Here is an 18,090-nt window from a genome sequence, read left to right on the forward strand (position 1 = left end):
CAGTTGCTAACTCTTGATTAAGTTTCCTCAGGGTGTCTGAATCATATCTTATGAAATAGTGCTGGCTGATCCCTGCAGGGCCCTCACAAGAGATACAGAAATCTTCAATTCCATATTAGCAGGAAAATGTTAAACTATACAAAAGGGCTCATAATGGAGGAAACACCTTCTGAAAGATTACCATTTTCACCTTTGTACTCACTCTTGTGGCATGTGTGGTGATGACTATCTGACAATTGCTTGAAATTCTACAACAAAAAGATGGAAGAAATTTTACATTTTGTTTTCTTAATCTAGAATTCCTCTATTCCAATGTCTTTGCATATAATTAAAAAATGTATTTTCTAGGGTTTGGCACCTCATTGATTATGTCTTGGTGCGACGGAGAGATGTCCGCGATGTCCTCCACACCTGCGTGATGCCCAGCGCAGAATGCCAAACAGACCATCGGCTTGTGCGCTGTAAACTCAATTTCAATCTCAAATTCAAACCCAAAAGGGGCAGTATCCCAAGGAGAAGACTCCAAGTTAACGATCTCCAATCAGCCACAGTAAGAGAAAGATTCCAGGCAAACCTTCAAACTAGGCTCGAAAACCATTCCACAGATTCTGCAGATTCCTCTCCTGAAACAATTTGGCAGCATATTAAAAGCAGCATCCTGCAATCCTCTGAAGAATCCTTAGGGTTCTCCCTCAAGAAGAACAAGGACTGGTTTGATGAAAACAATCAAGAAATCCAGGAATTGTTGAGGAAGAAGAGAACCGCCCACCAAGCACACCTTGCACTGCCATCCTGTCACGCTAGAAAAATAGCCTTTCGTCTTGCATGCAGCAAACTCCAACAGAAACTCCGTGACATCCAGAACAAGTGGTGGACCGATCTAGCTGCAAAAACTCAACTATGTGCAGATACAGGGGATCACAAAGGATTCTATGAGGCCCTGAAAACAGCATACGGGCCCACATACCAAGTCCAAAGCCCACTACTCAGTGCAGATGGTCAAACGCTTCTGTCAGATAAAACCTCCATTCTGAATAGATGGTCTGAACACTTTCAGACTCTTTTCAGTACCAACCGTGTAGTCCAAGACTCAGCAATTCAGTCCATCACACAACAACCGGTGAAATACGAATTGGATACTGCCCCCACTTTAGGAGAAACCCTCAAGGCCATACGGCAGGTGAAAATTGGTGAGGCAGCTGGGGTTGATGGAATTCCACCTGAAGTCTGGAAACATGGGGGCCTTGCATTCCATGCTAAATTTCATGAGCTTGTGGTGCGCTGTGGGAACTAGGTGAACTACCTTCAGACCTTCGTGATGCAGTCATCATCACCTTGTATAAGAAGAAAGGTGCTAAATCAGACTGCTCAAATTACCGTGGTATTACTCTGCTCTCCATTGCTGGCAAAATCTTGGCAAGAATACTCCTGAACAGACTAATACCCGCTATAGCAGAAGAAATTCTACCTGAAAGTCAGTGTGGCTTCAGAGCCAACAGGAGCACCACAGACATGATATTTGTTCTCAGACAACTGCAAGAGAAGTGTAGGGAACAGAACAAAGGTCTCTATGTAACCTTTGTCGACCTCACCAAGGCTTTCGATACTGTCAGCAGAAAAGGTCTTTGGCAGATTTTGGAACGTTTAGGTTGTCCCCCCAAGTTCCTTCAAATGATCATCTCACTTCATGAGGGTCAGCACGGCCAAGTCAGATATGGCAACACACTCTCTGAGCCCTTTCTAATAAAGAATGGTGTGAAACAAGGCTGCGTTCTCGCTCCTACCTTATTCACAGTCTTTTTCAGCTTGATGCTCCAAAGGGCCACGGCAGACCTCGATGATCAGGACGGTATCTACATTCGATATCGTACTGATGGAAGCCTATTCAACTTAAGGCGACTGAAGGCCCACACTAAGACCCTAAACCATCTTGTCCGGGAGCTGCTTTACGCTGATGACGCCGCCCTTGTTGCCCACACAGAAGCAGCTCTGCAGCGTTTAACATCCTGCTTTGCAGATGCTGCTGAGCTCTTTGGGCTGGAAGTCAGCTTAAAGAAGACTGAAGTTCTCCATCAACCTGCACCTCAGGACGTCCCCCATCATCCCCACATCACCATTGGCCAGTCAGAACTCAAATCAGTCCAACAGTTTAATTACCTAGGCAGCCTCATCTCCTCGGATGGTAAGATTGACGGGGAGATAGACAATAGGTTAGCGAAGGCATATAGTGCTTTTGGAGAACTCCATAAAAGAGTATGGCAAAATAAACACTTGAAGAAAAGTACCAAGATCAGTGTTTACAGAGCCATAGTGCTGTCTACTCTTTTATATGGTTCCGAATCATGGGTCATTTACCGCCACCACCTGCGTCTCCTAGAACGCTTCCATCAACGCTGCCTCCGCACAATCCTAAACATCCACTGGTCAGATTATGTGACCAATACATCAGTTCTTTACAGGCAGCAATCACAAGTATTGAGGCCATGCTACTGAGAACGCAACTGCGATGGGCTGGGCATGTCTCCTGGATGAAGGACCACCGCCTCCCTAAGATCCTGCTTTATGGTGAACTTGCCACCGGCTGCCGCAAGAGAGGAGCTCCAAAGAAAAGATACAAGGACTCCTTGAAGCAACAACTCAGCCTCGGGCATATTGATCACCATAACTGGTCCACTCTGGCCTCTAATCGGGAGGCCTGGAGACACACCATTTATAACGCTGCTGATGCTTTTGAGAAAGCACGCAGGATCACCCTTGAGGAGAAAAGACAACGCAGAAAGAATCGAGCCTTCCAGAATATACCATCCAAGGAGTCTTTCTGCTGTGTCTTTTGCAACCGGACTTGCCTTTCTCGTATTGGCCTTTTTAGCCACCAACGCGCTTGCAAGAAAAGTGGGTAGAGCCCTTCCCAAATCTTCGTTCGCGAAGCCTAGCCATGAATGAATTTTCTAGGGTATGTTTTCAGGCAATAGTTAAGAAGTTTTATTTCTTATATATTAACTCATTGCTGACTGAAATTCAAGACAAAATACAAAGCAGATATTGAAGGTTTATTTCGAACAAGTACTTTCCTGTAACACAAATAATTCAGAAAAAGGAAATTTTGTTCCTTATGCATACTTACGTAGCTTGTCTATATATGAGATGTCTTTAAGAAGAAATGGTTCAGGTTATGGTATTTCAAGAAAAGACAATTTGCATTTTATTTGCATTGCTTTTCAACAAACATGGCAGTTCAGTATTTGTTTTTACAATGATTAAATCTCAGTATTTTTAATATGCAACTTTGTGGTAATTGCCACTTCATGTTATTTTATTTTAAAATTACTTACAAGAAGATGTATTTTTCTGGATTTTGATTATGAAACATTTTCCCTGTTGCTTCCCAGGCATGCCAGATTTGCTGTTTCTTTCATCTGATTTAATCATACATGATACAATAAAAGTGGTGTAAATGCTACATAAGAATACAGGTGTCAAAGCCTAGGAGACACGTAATACTTAATGCAGCAAGGATTTCACCAACACCTGCAAGGCCAGTTACATTTTCTAGCTTCATCTCCCTTAAGGTTTATTCCATTTCAGATTTCAGCTTCATGAAAGAAATGGATCTCTGGACTGGCTCTCACACAACCTTTCAGAGGTTAATTCTGACCTGATGTAAACTTTCTATGCACCACAGATATATCAGTACAGAGTCAGAGAGAAATTTAGCCAGAAATTCAGGTTTAATCCATGTAGGTTCGGGGGGTTTTTCCCACATTTTCCCCTGTTATATATTCAGTCACTCTGTTATTTCAAAGTTAGCATTTTTAATTCATTATTTCTCTGGCTCTGACTCAGAGAACCTGGCTGGATTGTTCTCCAGCCTTCCAGTATCTTTGGTCAGGATCACAGTGCATGTACTTTAAATGGTATTAATTTCTTTTGGGTATGGAATGCTTTTCAAATACATGGCAGAGACAGTATAATAGGAGTATAGTAACTTACTTGGGTTCAGTTATCTATTGTGAACTCTAAGTGAGAGCAAACTGGAGATTGGGCTCATCACCCATGGACTGGGGAAGAACGCAGGGATTAGGGGTGTATGGTTGTCAATAGATTCCAGACCTCTAGTGGACACAATGGAGAAATGCTCATGGAAACGTGAATACTGCATGGGGAAACCCTATGTACTGTTGGGCAAAAGCTGCTGAAAAGTCTCTTTCAAAGGCTTATCTATTATTTGTGCAAAACTATCATGTCCCATCATTCACTGTAGCTTTAAGTGCAGGGGTTCCAGAAAATCCATTAACATTGCCTGATTTTTTTCAATTAATTTCAAAATCCTAATTGCTGTTTTAACTACAACTATAGTGAGACATTCCTGAAACTGGAGGACAAGAAGCTGGAGGACAGCCTTGCAGAAAGAGATCTGAGGGTTTGGGCTGGGGGCAAGTTGAATATGAATCAGCAGTGCCCTGGCAGCCAGGAGGGCCTACCATGTCGGAGGGGGGAGCATCAGGCAGCCAGTTGAGGGAGGGGATTGTCCCACTCTGCTCTGCACTGGGGTGGCCTCACCTTGACTACTGTGTGCAGTTTTGGGCACCACAAAATAAGAAAGATATTGAGCTCTTAGAGAGTGTCCAAAGGAGGGCAACAAAGATGATGAAGGGCCTTGAGGGGAAGCTGTATGAGGAGCGGCTGAGGTCACTTGGTCTGTTCAGCCTGGAGGAGACTGAGGTGACCTTATGGCAGCCTACAGCTTCCTCATGAGGGGAAGTGGAGGGGCAGGCACTGATCTCTCTAGTCACCAGTCATAGGACATAAGGATATGGAATAAAACTGCATCAGTGAAAGTTTAGACTGGACATTTGGGAAAGGCTCTTTGCTGAGAGGGTGGTTGATCACTGGAACAGGCTCCCCAGGAAAGTAGCCTCCAAGCCTGTCGAGTTCAGGGAGCATCTGGATGATGCTTAGTCATACGGTTTAATTGGAAGTAGTCACAGAATATCTCAAGTTGGAAGGGACCCATAAGGATCATCCTGCAAGGAGCAGCGAGTGTGACTCAATGATCCTTATGGGTCCCTTAATCACATTCTATGATCCAAAGGACTACACTGTGGGTGAAGAAGGCTGGAATGCAGTAGACTGTGGCTTTTCTTCCTATACAGCTGATGCCTGCTTTCAGCCACTGCATGAAAGATATTTAGGAGCTAAGAATTTCTGTACTTGCAATTAGGCTTTCTTATACCAAGGAAATTTCTACCTAGGATGCCAGTGGTGGTGTCACTTTGCTGCCTTGGCCTCCAGCTCATACTGAAGTGTTGCAGGCTGGGCACAGCGACACTCAGTGGAGATGTGACTTTGTTCAGGCCATGATAGTTTACTGTCAGTCTCCACTCTCCACTGGACTTATGCACTGGCCATGTAAGACTAACTATTAAAGGGTGAGCGAGTCTTGCTGACCACCCCCTGGCTCTCCAGTTCACAAATCATTTCATGGATGGGGGTCACAGAGCCCTGGTTGGTGCAGTATTGCTGTTGGGGCACTGATGTGGTAGCGATCGGTATCTGATGTTCTTCCACCCTCAGCAGTCCCACAGCAGAAGGGTCCTCTGAGAGACCAGGCAAGGTATTCAGCTGTCTAATTTTCTCTGTCTCCACAGCAGCTATCTCAAAAGCCCAACAATGCCCTTTTGGGTCCTTGAAGTACTCTCTCCTGAAGTAATCTTTGCCAAAGATGCACAGGGCCTCTGGGCCAGTCACAATGGGGTGTTCTTGCCGTTCACTCCAGCTCACTTCAGCTTCCAGTACAGTCAGCTGTTGGGATCCCACTGTCACCCCAGAAATAAAGATGGGTTCTGCCCCTGCATATCTTGATGGCATCAGGCATCTTGATGGCACTGTGTGTGCCAGTGTCAACTAAAGCCTTGTACCCTAGTGGGTCTGATGTGCCAGGCCACTGGAGCCCCACGGTCCAATAGATCCAACTGTCCCTTTCCAGTACCTGGCTGGAGGCATGGCCTCTCTAGTTCTGGTTTGTAGTACTTGTTGCTCACTACTTGTAAATAGGAACTGGACGTTCTTTGAAGAGGATTGGAAATAACATCAGCCCTTCTATTCCGTCAGAGGACTTGCCCACTGGAAACTGGAGCAGCATTTATCCTTGAAGAATTTCCTGCAGTGGTTGTTCTTCCTCTCAACTCACGTACCCATCTGCTAGGACAGAGCTGGGTTTTCCATCCCCCTTCCTCATGTGCTCTCCTTGGTCATGCAGATAAAAGCACAGGTTACCTCTTGGTGTGTACCCACTCTCAAGCAGGGGGGTGCTTGCTCCCAATAGCAGAGACTCTGGTCCATACCGGTGGGGCATGGGACATTTCCTCTTTAGTTTGTGCAAGTCTTTTAAATCTGTCCAGTCTTGCACAGTCTTTCCACAGCCGAGGCACAGATTGGTAGGGAGGAGAAAAGACGATCTTCATATTGCTGGAGTCAGGTAGTCACTGGAGCACTGTTTTTCTCCTTCTTTCACTGATATTGTGAAAGACGGAAATGTTAATGGTTAATGACTCAAAACAATCAGCCATTTGTGGAGGTGGCAGGGTGCTTTGCTGGGCCTGGGTTTGCAGCTCCCTGCTGACGGGGAAAGGAGAGTTTTGGGTGTGTAGTGGTGAAACCTCTGATACACAGGCCATGAGCAGCAGAAGATAATGATGACAAATCAACCTTTGTTTAGCAAGAAACAGCGTTTTAAGTCAGATAAGGGAAGAGGCTGATCCTTCAAGGTGGGATGGTGCTTTTCATCATGCCAGTGTCCTCCCTTCTACAATTGGCTCAGTTGTAAAACTCTCCCCCAGGGGAGATATTGGGGCATTCATATATGGGCCTGAAGGTATTCATCCCTTCTGATAGGGCATAATTGGCTCAAATACACTGACATGAGAGGCAGCTGTCATGTCTTAGAAGGTGTCATAAACCCTCAGACTCATTTCTGGATCTTTCCATCACAGGACCGCACATGATCTGCACTGCTGAATCAGAGTGTAAAGCTCCACCCCCAGGGGAGTTACCAGGGCATTCCCAAGTAAACCTAAACATATATTAACCCATTGAACTCTGTGTTTTGTGGGCTTTCTCCCACCCATGATGGATCAAGACTGCAACCATCACTTTGACCAACAGACATCGAAATAGCAACAATCAAGTCTTGTCACTGGATCCACGGGTGGTGATATTTTTCTACTCTTATCCTTCCTTTCTTTTCCTTATATTTTCTTAAGTGATATTTTTATGCTTTTATATTATTACTTTAGATAATAATAACCAAAAAGGCTACATACCTGCTTTCCATTGCAACCGGACTGTTCTAAAATAAACTCTACATACATATATATACCTACATATTTATAAACACTGTTCATTCAGTGTCTTTTCACTCTAATGTGCCCAAAGGGATCTATTAACAAGAACTTGAATTATCCTTGTCCTCAGGGGTGGGTTGTAACAGACATGAATGCAAATGAGTTGGTGTATGACGATAGTGTGCTCCATACAAACTTCCACCACATGGATTGTGTACACCTCTGCTCATTATTTGAATCTCTGTAGCTTACCACCAGCACAGCTGATTCTCTCAGGTACTGGATACCTTGTACTGGATACCTTTCTTCATGGTCTTCCACCTGCTTGGGTGCACTATTAGACCTTACTTGAGAAAATACCTTTCCCTCCTGCTTGACAGGAGTTATCTCCAGAGGCTGAGAGATTCCTCTTCCCTATGCCCTTTTAATTCCCAGATCCCAGAACAGGGATCCCAGTTTCTTGTCTTCACTACCATCTAGTGTCATATTGTGGGCTGCAATATCCCAGCATGGGAGCAGCGAGGTCACCAGGGGCTCACCCAACTGGTGACTGAAATATTTTTGCATACCTTACAGCTCACCCAGGGTTAGGGATTGGACAGAAATCTCTAGCCCTGGCTCTTCCTCCTGTTGTGAGGGCCCTGCTTCCTCTTCATCCCTCACTTTGTGAACTGATTTGGTCTTGGATTTCTTCTGTATAGGTGGGACTGCTACCGGCACGAGTTGTTCCTGTGGTTCAGCTGCAGTTTGAGTGGCTACAGTGCCTATTCTGCTTTCCTCCTCCTCCCCCTGAGGATGCCATCTAGTGACCATCAGTGTCTGACAAATAGTAGCCAGGGTCCAGTAGATTGCATAACTTTGTGCCTCTTTCAAGTTGCCACAACATTTTTCCTTCAGATATTCTACCACTTTATCAGGGTCCTGTAATTGCTCAGGGGTGAACTTCCAAACTGTTGGAGCAGAATAATCCTTCAAAAGTTGGCCATTTTATCCCCGTGTCACTCATGACTCATTGCAGATCTCTGAATGACCTTCCTAGAAATCTCTACCTTGATTCTAAACATGGTGTGAACTGCACTGAGGAGACCTGGCAGACTTAGCAACAAAACCATGCTTTTCTTAATACCCAGAGGGAATTCACAGTTCTCAAAAGCTGTTGTAACAGGCTTGAAGGGGAAAAAGGGGATGAAAAGCTGGGGAAAATCATCCTTCCCTGTTCCACCCACAGACTGGGTACAATTACTAATGGGCTCCCACAGGTAGCACCCAAGGTAAGGATAGGAGAGCAGCACTGGATACATATCCCAAATGACCCTCACTGCCCTTGATGTTATCATGCCATAAACTGATATCCCACAGTACATCAACAAAGCAATCCTGATCCCTCTTCCTACTCTGAAAAATATCATCATGAGGGGCACAAATGAGAATATATACAGGGTTAGGTACCCCAGCCACATGAACAGACTAAGGAACATTGTGACCAGTGTCTTCGCACCCAATACAACAAATGCTTAAATCAATTTTATTTCCAACCTGCTCTGGCCAAATCTGTTGTTATCTCAACCCTTTGTGCCCCACATTGGGTGCCAAATAAGGCTGTCCTGGTTTAGGAAGGGTACTCCCCAATTTAGTGTTCCTGATGAGACCCTCCAAACCATGCTGCCGCTCGCTCACTCCCCCACTCCCTCTCCCCTCCCCCCGAGGCCAGATGGAAAGGGGAATTGGAGGCACAAAAGGTAAAGATCACAGGTTGAGAAAAAAACCAATTTACTAGAAACAGCAATGAGATACGAAAACGAACAGTAACAGCAACAATATTAATAACAAAAGTATACAAAAAAAAGTACACATGCAAAAATGCTCACCATGGAGTTTGACCTGACTCCACCACAGCCACACCACCCCAAGTGAAAGGAACTCCTTCTCTCTGGAAGAGACTCCCCCACACCCCTGGTAATGACGAATGGTCCCAGCCATGCCCCCTCCTGCCTACTGGAAAAATTAAACCTGTCCTGGCCAGAGCAAGGACAAATGTGAACTGAGAATGTCACAAACTATCACACACATTAGTTAGTATTAATAACAATAAAGACATCTATCTTCTGTGGTGATATACCTCAACACCTAAACACATTTCTTCATGTGAATATGTATCAGTGATGTGATGAAGTAGGACACTTGGCACAGTGTCACCCACTGCATTCAGTGTAAACATTTAGATGGTCAAAACTGGATTTATTTACAAAGATTTTCATGCATGACAACTGACTTTTTCTTCTAAAATTATATAAAATATATTTAAGAAAAGGATGACATTGCATATTTGCATGAACAACAATGAAAGAAGAGGAAGAATACTAAATAGCTTAACTAAAATCAGCAAATAGTTGAACTGAGGTAAAGTTACAAAACAACCAACCTTTGTAACCGATTACAGGGCTAAAAAGCAGTTCAAATCTCCAAGCCAAGAACTGACACCCGAAGAAGAGCCAACCCTTATTCCTTGATATTTTGAAGTAGCCTTAATAAATGAGACTCAATAACCTGTTGAACTAAAGCAGAGAAAAAAGATGAGGTTAATCAGTGTTCATTTTTTTTCATTTTTTAGGGTTGTATGTTTTTTCTGCCAGATGCCTGCTTGTCCTGTACAATGATTCATTAAAAGCCGGACAGGAATAATTTACTCTGTGAAGAGGGTTTGCATCCCTTCAGAAAATAAAAGCCTTATATAATGCAAAAACAATACATCCAGGAAGGCAGATGATGGTTTTGGGGGTCCTCATCTGTTCTGTGGTTTGAATAGGTTGATAGCATATGGAAAGCAAATTTTTAGCCTACAAATGGAAAGTAGGGGAAAAAATTATTAGGAATGTCTTCTGTGGAACATTCTGAGATTGAGCTTTTGAAGCAGTCCTACATCTAGACATCTGTGAAGTTACTGGCTCATTCATAAGCACAGGGCTCTGCTTGGAGAAGCAGCACATCCAGTGCCGGGAGTATTTTTTGGTTCAGTTCATTTCTGTAATGGCAGACATTCACAGCTTTCAAAATGAAGGCAGCATGAGGAAAAAAAACAATGAAGAGTCCCTTCTTTGCTTCTGTTTTCCATAACCAAGTGAGGTAGTATATTCACTACTGATCCTATTACTGTGTGCCTCCAAGACAAACTAGAGATAGAGCTGGTCTGACAGGGGAAGAAGGTTTTGCAAACTACATCATTACATGCCAGTCAACCAGGGTGAGGGGTTCAGGACAGCTGCAGGCCTCTTACCATTGTCCAGTGCAACACACTGCTTGTACAGGGATGGGGGAGCAGCTCAGCTCCTCTTGTCTAAATCATGGCTGCATCAGCACTAAACACCAATATTTGTGCCCACTGATGCAGATCCAGGTCAGTGACATTTTCTTACTACGTACCTGGCTTTCTGAAAAAGGGATGGAAGCCCCTACCCATTTTGGCCTGATTCATTTATGTGTATTAAGACTTGTAGGACAGGTAACATGTTGAATGCTGCAAAACCTCTACCAGGCCATTACAGCAGCTACATATACAAGGAGCTGTAAAAACTAAAATTTTTTTAGAAGAGTTTACATTTGCAATACTCACCACTCCGATAGCCCAAGGCTACAGCCAAATCCATGGAATTATAGCCAGCATCTGTTTCGATAGTTGGATCAGCACCATTTTCTATGTAAAATAGGAACAGACTCTTGTATTTCTGACAATGACAACTGATAGTACATTATTACTGGTAATTCTGTTTGGACAGTCTGCTTACCAAGGAGAATTTTTACACATTTCACATGGTTCCCATGTACTGCATATAGTAAGGGTGTGCCTCCATTCTGCAAAAGCAGAGAAATGCCTTAAGACACTTAGTGATTAAGCAGTCCGCAATTTTAATTCCCTAACACACCAATATGCTTCTATGTATCAGTAAGAGACTTCATAAATTTTATGAAAATGAGGTTGTTTTGGATCTTTACAACTTCCATCTTTTTTTGTCTATTTTTTAAACTTTAAGCTCACACTTCTACAAGGAGCCAGCATTAATCTCATTCTCTTTCTCCCAAGAAGTCAGAACTAGCAGAACCAACTTCTCTTATCCTATGCAAGTTTTGAAACTCTCAAATATTTCAGAAAAGTAGAACAATTTTTAAATCCAAGCCAGTGCTATGTCCTGCTTCAGTTTTCTGACCAAAGCACCCTCTGACATAAATTTAAGCTAGAGTCTTACCCAGTCATACTCATTGACATCAACTCCACAGTCGAGCAGCATTTTGACAATATCTGTGTACCCTTTACTGCAGGCCAGTGAGAGGGCACTTTCTCGCCCCTTTCCCAGAATCTGAGGATCTGCACCCTGAAATAAAAGTATCAATTTAAAAACAAGAAGCAAATTTGAGGTTTTACATAGAACTTAAATTTAAGCCATTTAACTCTATAGCAGCATTGACAAACTTAAGAAGGCAAAATGAACTAATGAGTAAAAAAATTTAAAACGTAGTGTAGTTTTTTCCTTACATTCTGGAGGAGAAATTCCACTACTGCTATCTGCCCATGAGCTGCAGCCCACATCAGAGGGGTAAATCCTTCTTCATCCTTATGATTGATTAAATTTTCTGTTTAAAGAAAAATATATAACTTAGTAATCCCTTTCACTAATGCACTGTGTGAGCTGGTGAAATGTGTTGATGTATCCATGGTGAATACCATGTATTCACCAGGTACCAGTGTGGCCTAAAAGTCATTCTCATCTCAACTTTAAAAACAAAATTCTCTCCCAGTGGTGGTGGAAATATCTTTGTCCAAGAAAAAAACCACATCCAACTGACCACAGTAAAATTTAAACTTTTAGTTTAATAGTTTAAAATTTAAGTTTTTAAACTTTATAAACTCTGTTTTTATTTAGAAATGTTACAAGTTGTTTGTAATCTGGGCTTTATCTTTGGAAAGAAGAGAAAGGATATTTGAAAAACGAAGAGATACATTCTGTATTATACTGTAGGCAGTGGTGTTTTTCAATACAGTGAGCCACACAATCTTGTAAAGAATGTACCTATACAGCGATATAGATAGAACAACTCCATTCCCCTCAAAATTCACGTAATCAATAAGGTGGTCTGTGAAAACAATTAAGGTCTACATCTAGTGCAGTTAGGAAAAAAAAAAAGCTTTTTTTAACAATTGGCTGACTGAAATAGTTCAGCTGGATCTTTTAAAAAATACCTATACTTTAAATATCCCATGCTTATCATAGTAACAAAATAAGCATTTTTAATAATGACCAACACTCCAGAATCGATCTGCTTTTCATATACATGGCTCATTACAAAGTATATAGACTGAGTGACCCATTACCTCCTTTCCAGTAAACATTTCAACGAGGATGCACTGAAAGCTTGGCTAATTACTATTAGTACAATAAGAATATACTATTAACTAAATAGTAGTAAATTCAATATGTTATCTAGAGTTGAAATTTTGTATATGTATTGTGGACAACAAATGCCACACTGAAGACTACCACACAACTCAGAATGTATAGTACTATGATAGTGCAGGTGTGAGCCATAGCTTAAATTAGCAGCACGCAGGTCCTTATGCTGATTGATTAAATAGAATTGGAAAACCATCATTAGAAGAAATGTGTTTTAAATTACAATGAAAATCTAAAAATAAAATAAAATTAACTCCTCTGACAGAACTAAGATTCCTTTCTCATTTCCATGGATTACCTATATAGCTCGAGAGCAGTGAGAGGAAAGGATTTACCTACTACTCCTATTAATGCTAATGTTTTAATTTAAATGCAAATCATAGCACTGAGTGAATAATAGACTGATGCGAAACAACAGTCCACATCTGCAAAGCACAGACATGTCAAATATCCTTCAATTTGTACCAGAACTGAGGACTTATTTTTTTAATATAGCTTCAAAGAAAGGTCAAATACAACAGCATATAAATGGCCCAAGGGAAAAAGAAAGGCATTTAACCTCCCTCTGTCTTACCTTGTTCAATACGTGTGGCCAGATATAACATTTCTCCCTGAGCAGCCAGCTGATGGACTGATAAAGCTGCAGAAAAGGAAGCAAAAGCATGTGTTACACACACCAGTTTTCATTCTACTCTAACCGAAGCTGAGTATAACATGTCCGTTGGCTCGAGCAGTACAGAACTTGGATTTGAGGGGGTAGATAGGTTTCACCTTATACTCTGAACTGAAATCACTCTCTTAAAAACTGAAATTTTCAAAGAGTTCCATAGGTTTAGGTAATTTTTTAATCATTGTAGAAGTCATACTTGAAAGCAAAGATACATACTTCCCACACTGACTTTTTACAAAGCAACATGATCTCTTCTCTGCTGCTTGGTCAGCAAACCAAGATCACATTAAGACCATTTATCAAATGAAAATAAATGTATTTTGATAAATTAAGGATGTGTAATTTATAAATTACACCTAAGACACTGCATATCATCAGGAGAGCTCTCCTGCTATTCAACAGACAAAACCTCTAGTGTGACTCTCACTCACTACAATGTGGAATAGATCAGACATTACGAAACAATATACAACCTGACATACAGAGGGGAAGAAAAAGATTGTGTTTTTTTTTTTTTAATTCCTTAATATAAGGTACCATGTCTTAAAAGCAGAATAATTCTTAAGAGATTATGAAGAAAAATATCTCAAATCCCACAGCAAACTGCATGGGTTCGTGGTTTTCCTAACTGCAACTTGGGGCAGGCCTGAAAGATTCTCAGAAGGGAATATGTAATAAATTATCCACACTATATAATAACGAAATCAGCTAATGTTACATCAGTTGTAAATGCTGACTGTCCTCAGTCACTACATGAAAGTTTCAGATAGATGTCGTATTTTATTCAGAGGCCTACATTGCAGCTCCAGCTTAATTCTTCCTATGCAAGTGGCTTTTTGAAAAAAAAAGGCCTATAATTTATAAAGGAAATAATTTACAGATAAAGTAAATTACAGCAAATTAATTTATAAAGAAAATGCTTGAAAATTCAGAAAAACCCCCACTATAAATAATACTACTTTCTTGATTTTCAAGATCCATGACAATCATGATATTTGCAGTATTCAGTAGCACTTACCAATCATCTAATTTTAATAAATTTTACAAGACGCACAAATTCTGAAAACGTGTATGAAGCACATTAACTTACAGCTTAGAAAAAAATTAGAAAAATCTTTACCTATATTATTTAAATCAATAATTAGATTCTTTCTGGAATGTAAGCTTCAGTCATTAATTCAATACAAAAGGTGGATGACTATTTTGTGGTTGAAACAATGTGATATTAGACAAGACTAATTTAAGTGTTTTCTTCCTGTGTTAAAGTTCATTGCAACACCAAAGAAAAAAATGGAAAAATCTGTCAAGCATTCAACATACAGTTCACAAAATAATTATTAATTGTAAGGCAGAAGGATACTTACAGTTTACAAGCAGAGGTGTTGTAGAGACTTCATTTCCCCTGTGTTTGTTAGTTAGGGTAGTTGATTGTTTTATTGGTGAGAAATGCTTAGTAGTTGATGGAGTATAAACATGTCTTACTTGGATACCAGGGGAAGGAGAAGTGTGGCTGTTGCATTCGGCTACATGGAACAAAAAAAACAGACAGGATTTCAGTACTAATAAGAGCATTAAAAGCAAGCCATAGATTCTAAGTCAAACTAGAAAGCACCAGTATCACAAGACCTTTAAAATCCATGTTAAGAAAGCTTTTGACATGTGCTTTTTCCACTGTGTATTGTGAAAGTTGAATAAAAGGCTGCATTCATTTCTAGCATAAAACAATGCTGCTACCACACACATTCAGTTTGGTATAATGTCACCCAAAGACAAGCTGGTCTCTAAATGAGGTAAGCCTTTGTTTACATTTTTCAACATGCCTGGCATGGATTTATCTGTAGGAGGGCTCTGCTCAACCTGTCATATCCTTACGGACACTCCAATGCAATGACATGATGTACCTCTGGTCAGACATGTGGTCAGGTAACTGTTCAGATCATGCCTCTGCCTGCTCCCAACTAGTCCACTGCCTGGGTGGAGATGACCTTCACCAACTTTCTTCACCAGGGCTTTTCCCACTCCTGGGTAATATTTTAACATTATGAATGCCTTATGAATACTTATCCAGCAGGAAAAGAGATGTTCCACACTAACATAAAAAATGCAACAGCAGGTCACCACTTAGAAATCAGGAAGTCATTCAGTGCTAATGTGTTCCTTCATATTAACTTTCCTTGCTTTCTCTTGGAAGCTAATGGCATTTTACTACAGAATATATTTATGTGTTGCCTTGGCTTCTAATTCTCAAAAGTTGCTTTTGGTTTTGAGAAGTAGCTGACAAGCTAAGAAATTTTTAAGAAGCTAACTGATTAAATATTGGAAAGACATTGAAGGATTAAACTCCATATTCATTTGACACCAGTGTGCAGCAGTAATTAATGCCTGGAAGCTAATTAACACACATACTGAATTAACACCATAGAGAACTTTGTGAACATAAACCCAAGCACAAATTCTGGGAAAGAACCAACTAAAAGGAGTAGAGCTTTACAGGATAAAAATTAAATTACATTTTGTTTGCCAATCAAATAGCTACAGCTGACTTCACTGAATTAAGTGCCCTACCACAGATTTTGACCTGTGGTCCCTGGATCTGCAGGACTACTTCTAAGACAGCAACCTGCCTATTGCTGACAGATCTACATTTGCTGCTCAGACCTGCGGCTCTGCTGGTGAGCACTTAGGGCCTCCAAATCAAAAAAGTCTGAAAACTACAGTGGCTGAACTGCAGTCCAACAATACCAATCAGTGAAACCATCAAAATTCACAATAGGCCTGTGTTTGCATTTGTTTCAGGAAATGGGTGACATTCAACCTCATGAGAAGACACACCACTAACAGTCTGAGATATGACAGCAAGTACCAGAAACCCCAGTTGTTAAGAGGAAATAAATGAAAAACCTAATTTTGTTCTGTATCAATATCCCCAGCTGTGAAAAAGCATGGATCAGTTCTGATGAAGCTGCCCAGCAGTGGCTGGATTAGCTGCAGGCATTCAGAATTGGAGCAGTTTTTGCTTTTAAGTAGCGTGAAGCTGAACTGACAAGCCCATTTCTACAACCACAGGCCTTGTACAGCCACACCAATTAAACAGGCAACCACAAGACCTACGTTATTTTTTCCTCATACTAGTGAAAAGATAACATGCTGCTAAAAGCTACTGAAATTAAAGTGATCACATAGTGCTTTCAGTAGTGTTTTGTGAAGATCCATACTGTTTTAGGACATGCTACACAAATGTTTCTATGATCAGCATCAGCTCTTGTCAACTTGGACTTTTTGTGCCACTGCTTTTTCAATTTAAAAGAAAAATTGAAATGTGATTTAAAAAATCATCTTGTTGTAAATTAATTTTACATTAATAATCCATTAATCATATAATAAAAAGGGGAAGAAGTCGTAGAAAACTGATTAACACACATATAAGGTAGTGGATTTTTTTTAAAGAAAACATAATAGTTTAACAGGATGACACAGTCCACAGATAACAATTTGTACCATAAATTCAACCTTTAAATAAGACAGATGCCACTTCAAGGTCAGAGTTGACTTGGTCTTGAATATTTTTACTGTCCTCCTCATTCAGAGATTTCACAAATCGTGAGCAGACATTCATATCAAATCTATTGGGCAAAATGAATTTCATCCCCATGGTGACACTCTGAGCTGGGCCTTCCTCTGTGCTGGAGTCTAGCTGATGCTCCACTTTAATGTCTGGCATGGGCGGCAGGCTGTAGCTCGTGGTACATTCTTCCACAATTAACTGGGCCCCAACGCCTAAGTTTGTTGACGACGCCATGGCTTCAATCACGTAAAAGTTTCATGCAAAATGTTTCTTCATAGTTTCCAGATAAGTCCAATTCTGTCCAGCCAAGTCCAGTTTTTTGAACAAGCTGCAACTGAACAAACGTAACACAGGTTAAGAACGTTCTGGTGAAACAATGAATAAAAATACACCAAATTTGGCCTCATTTAATTTTATGGCATTTAGTTTTTACAGTCAACACATTGGTGAAATATCAATCTTGTTGCTGTCACAAGCTAATGACTGAATTCTCCACTGACATTTTATCACGTGGATGTTTAAACCAAACTCCATAATGAAGCCAGCAGAAGTTTCATCTAAGCAATGCTTCAGAATATTTGTCTGGTTGCAACAAAAACCCCCTCACCACAACCAATCTGGCTTATACCAAGCTACGAACAAGCTAATAAAGATGATTTTATTTCCCAAAAACATCAGACTTGAATGAAAAGCTAAAGTGACTTTAAGCCCCTTTGTGTCTTTTTGCAACCTGCGTAAAATAAACGGCTTCTACCACACACGTAGGAAAAACCCCAAATCCCTTCCACACCGACGGCAGACACTCCGGGATAGCAGGGGCTTGCTCACAGGACCGCGGGAAACCTCCGGTCGGGCCGGGATCCGCGAAGCACCCGCCACCCGGAAACCGCTCCAGCCTGGCAGCCCCACAGATGCCGGAACCCCCAGCACCGCTCCCACCTTCCCGCTCCCCCACGTCCCCTCTCCCGCCAGCCCGTCCCGGCCTCACCCGAGCCGCGCTCCTTCGGCCGCCGCGGGCGGGGAAGTGACGCGCGATGACGCGCTGCCTGTGCGCCCGCGCTGCCTCTC

General features: G+C 41.5%; 1 protein-coding gene across 3 annotated transcripts; it reads right to left on the reverse strand.

The window, feature by feature from the left end:
• Positions 1–9,561: 9,561 nt before the first annotated feature.
• Positions 9,562–18,050, reverse strand: ANKRA2 (ankyrin repeat family A member 2). Of its 3 annotated transcripts, none has more exons than XM_027671368.1 (9): positions 18,011–18,050; positions 16,968–17,356; positions 14,822–14,980; positions 13,362–13,427; positions 11,872–11,969; positions 11,585–11,710; positions 11,126–11,192; positions 10,954–11,034; positions 9,562–9,898 (listed from the first exon to the last, which is right to left on the reverse strand). In XM_027671368.1, the coding sequence occupies exons 2-9, from the start codon at positions 17,254–17,256 to the stop codon at positions 9,843–9,845; spliced, it is 942 nt and encodes a 313-aa protein (XP_027527169.1). In that variant the 5' UTR covers positions 17,257–17,356; positions 18,011–18,050; the 3' UTR covers positions 9,562–9,842. The 3 variants fall into 3 exon arrangements, with proteins under 3 accessions (XP_027527169.1, XP_027527171.1, XP_027527170.1); XM_027671370.1 differs by lacking the exon at positions 18,011–18,050 and adding an exon at positions 17,962–17,980; XM_027671369.1 differs by lacking the exon at positions 18,011–18,050 and adding an exon at positions 17,944–17,964.
• Positions 18,051–18,090: the final 40 nt, after the last annotated feature.

This window comes from Neopelma chrysocephalum, unplaced genomic scaffold, assembly GCF_003984885.1.
Source record: "Neopelma chrysocephalum unplaced genomic scaffold, ASM398488v2 Primary Assembly neopelma1_97102, whole genome shotgun sequence".
Lineage (NCBI taxonomy): Eukaryota > Metazoa > Chordata > Aves > Passeriformes > Pipridae > Neopelma > Neopelma chrysocephalum.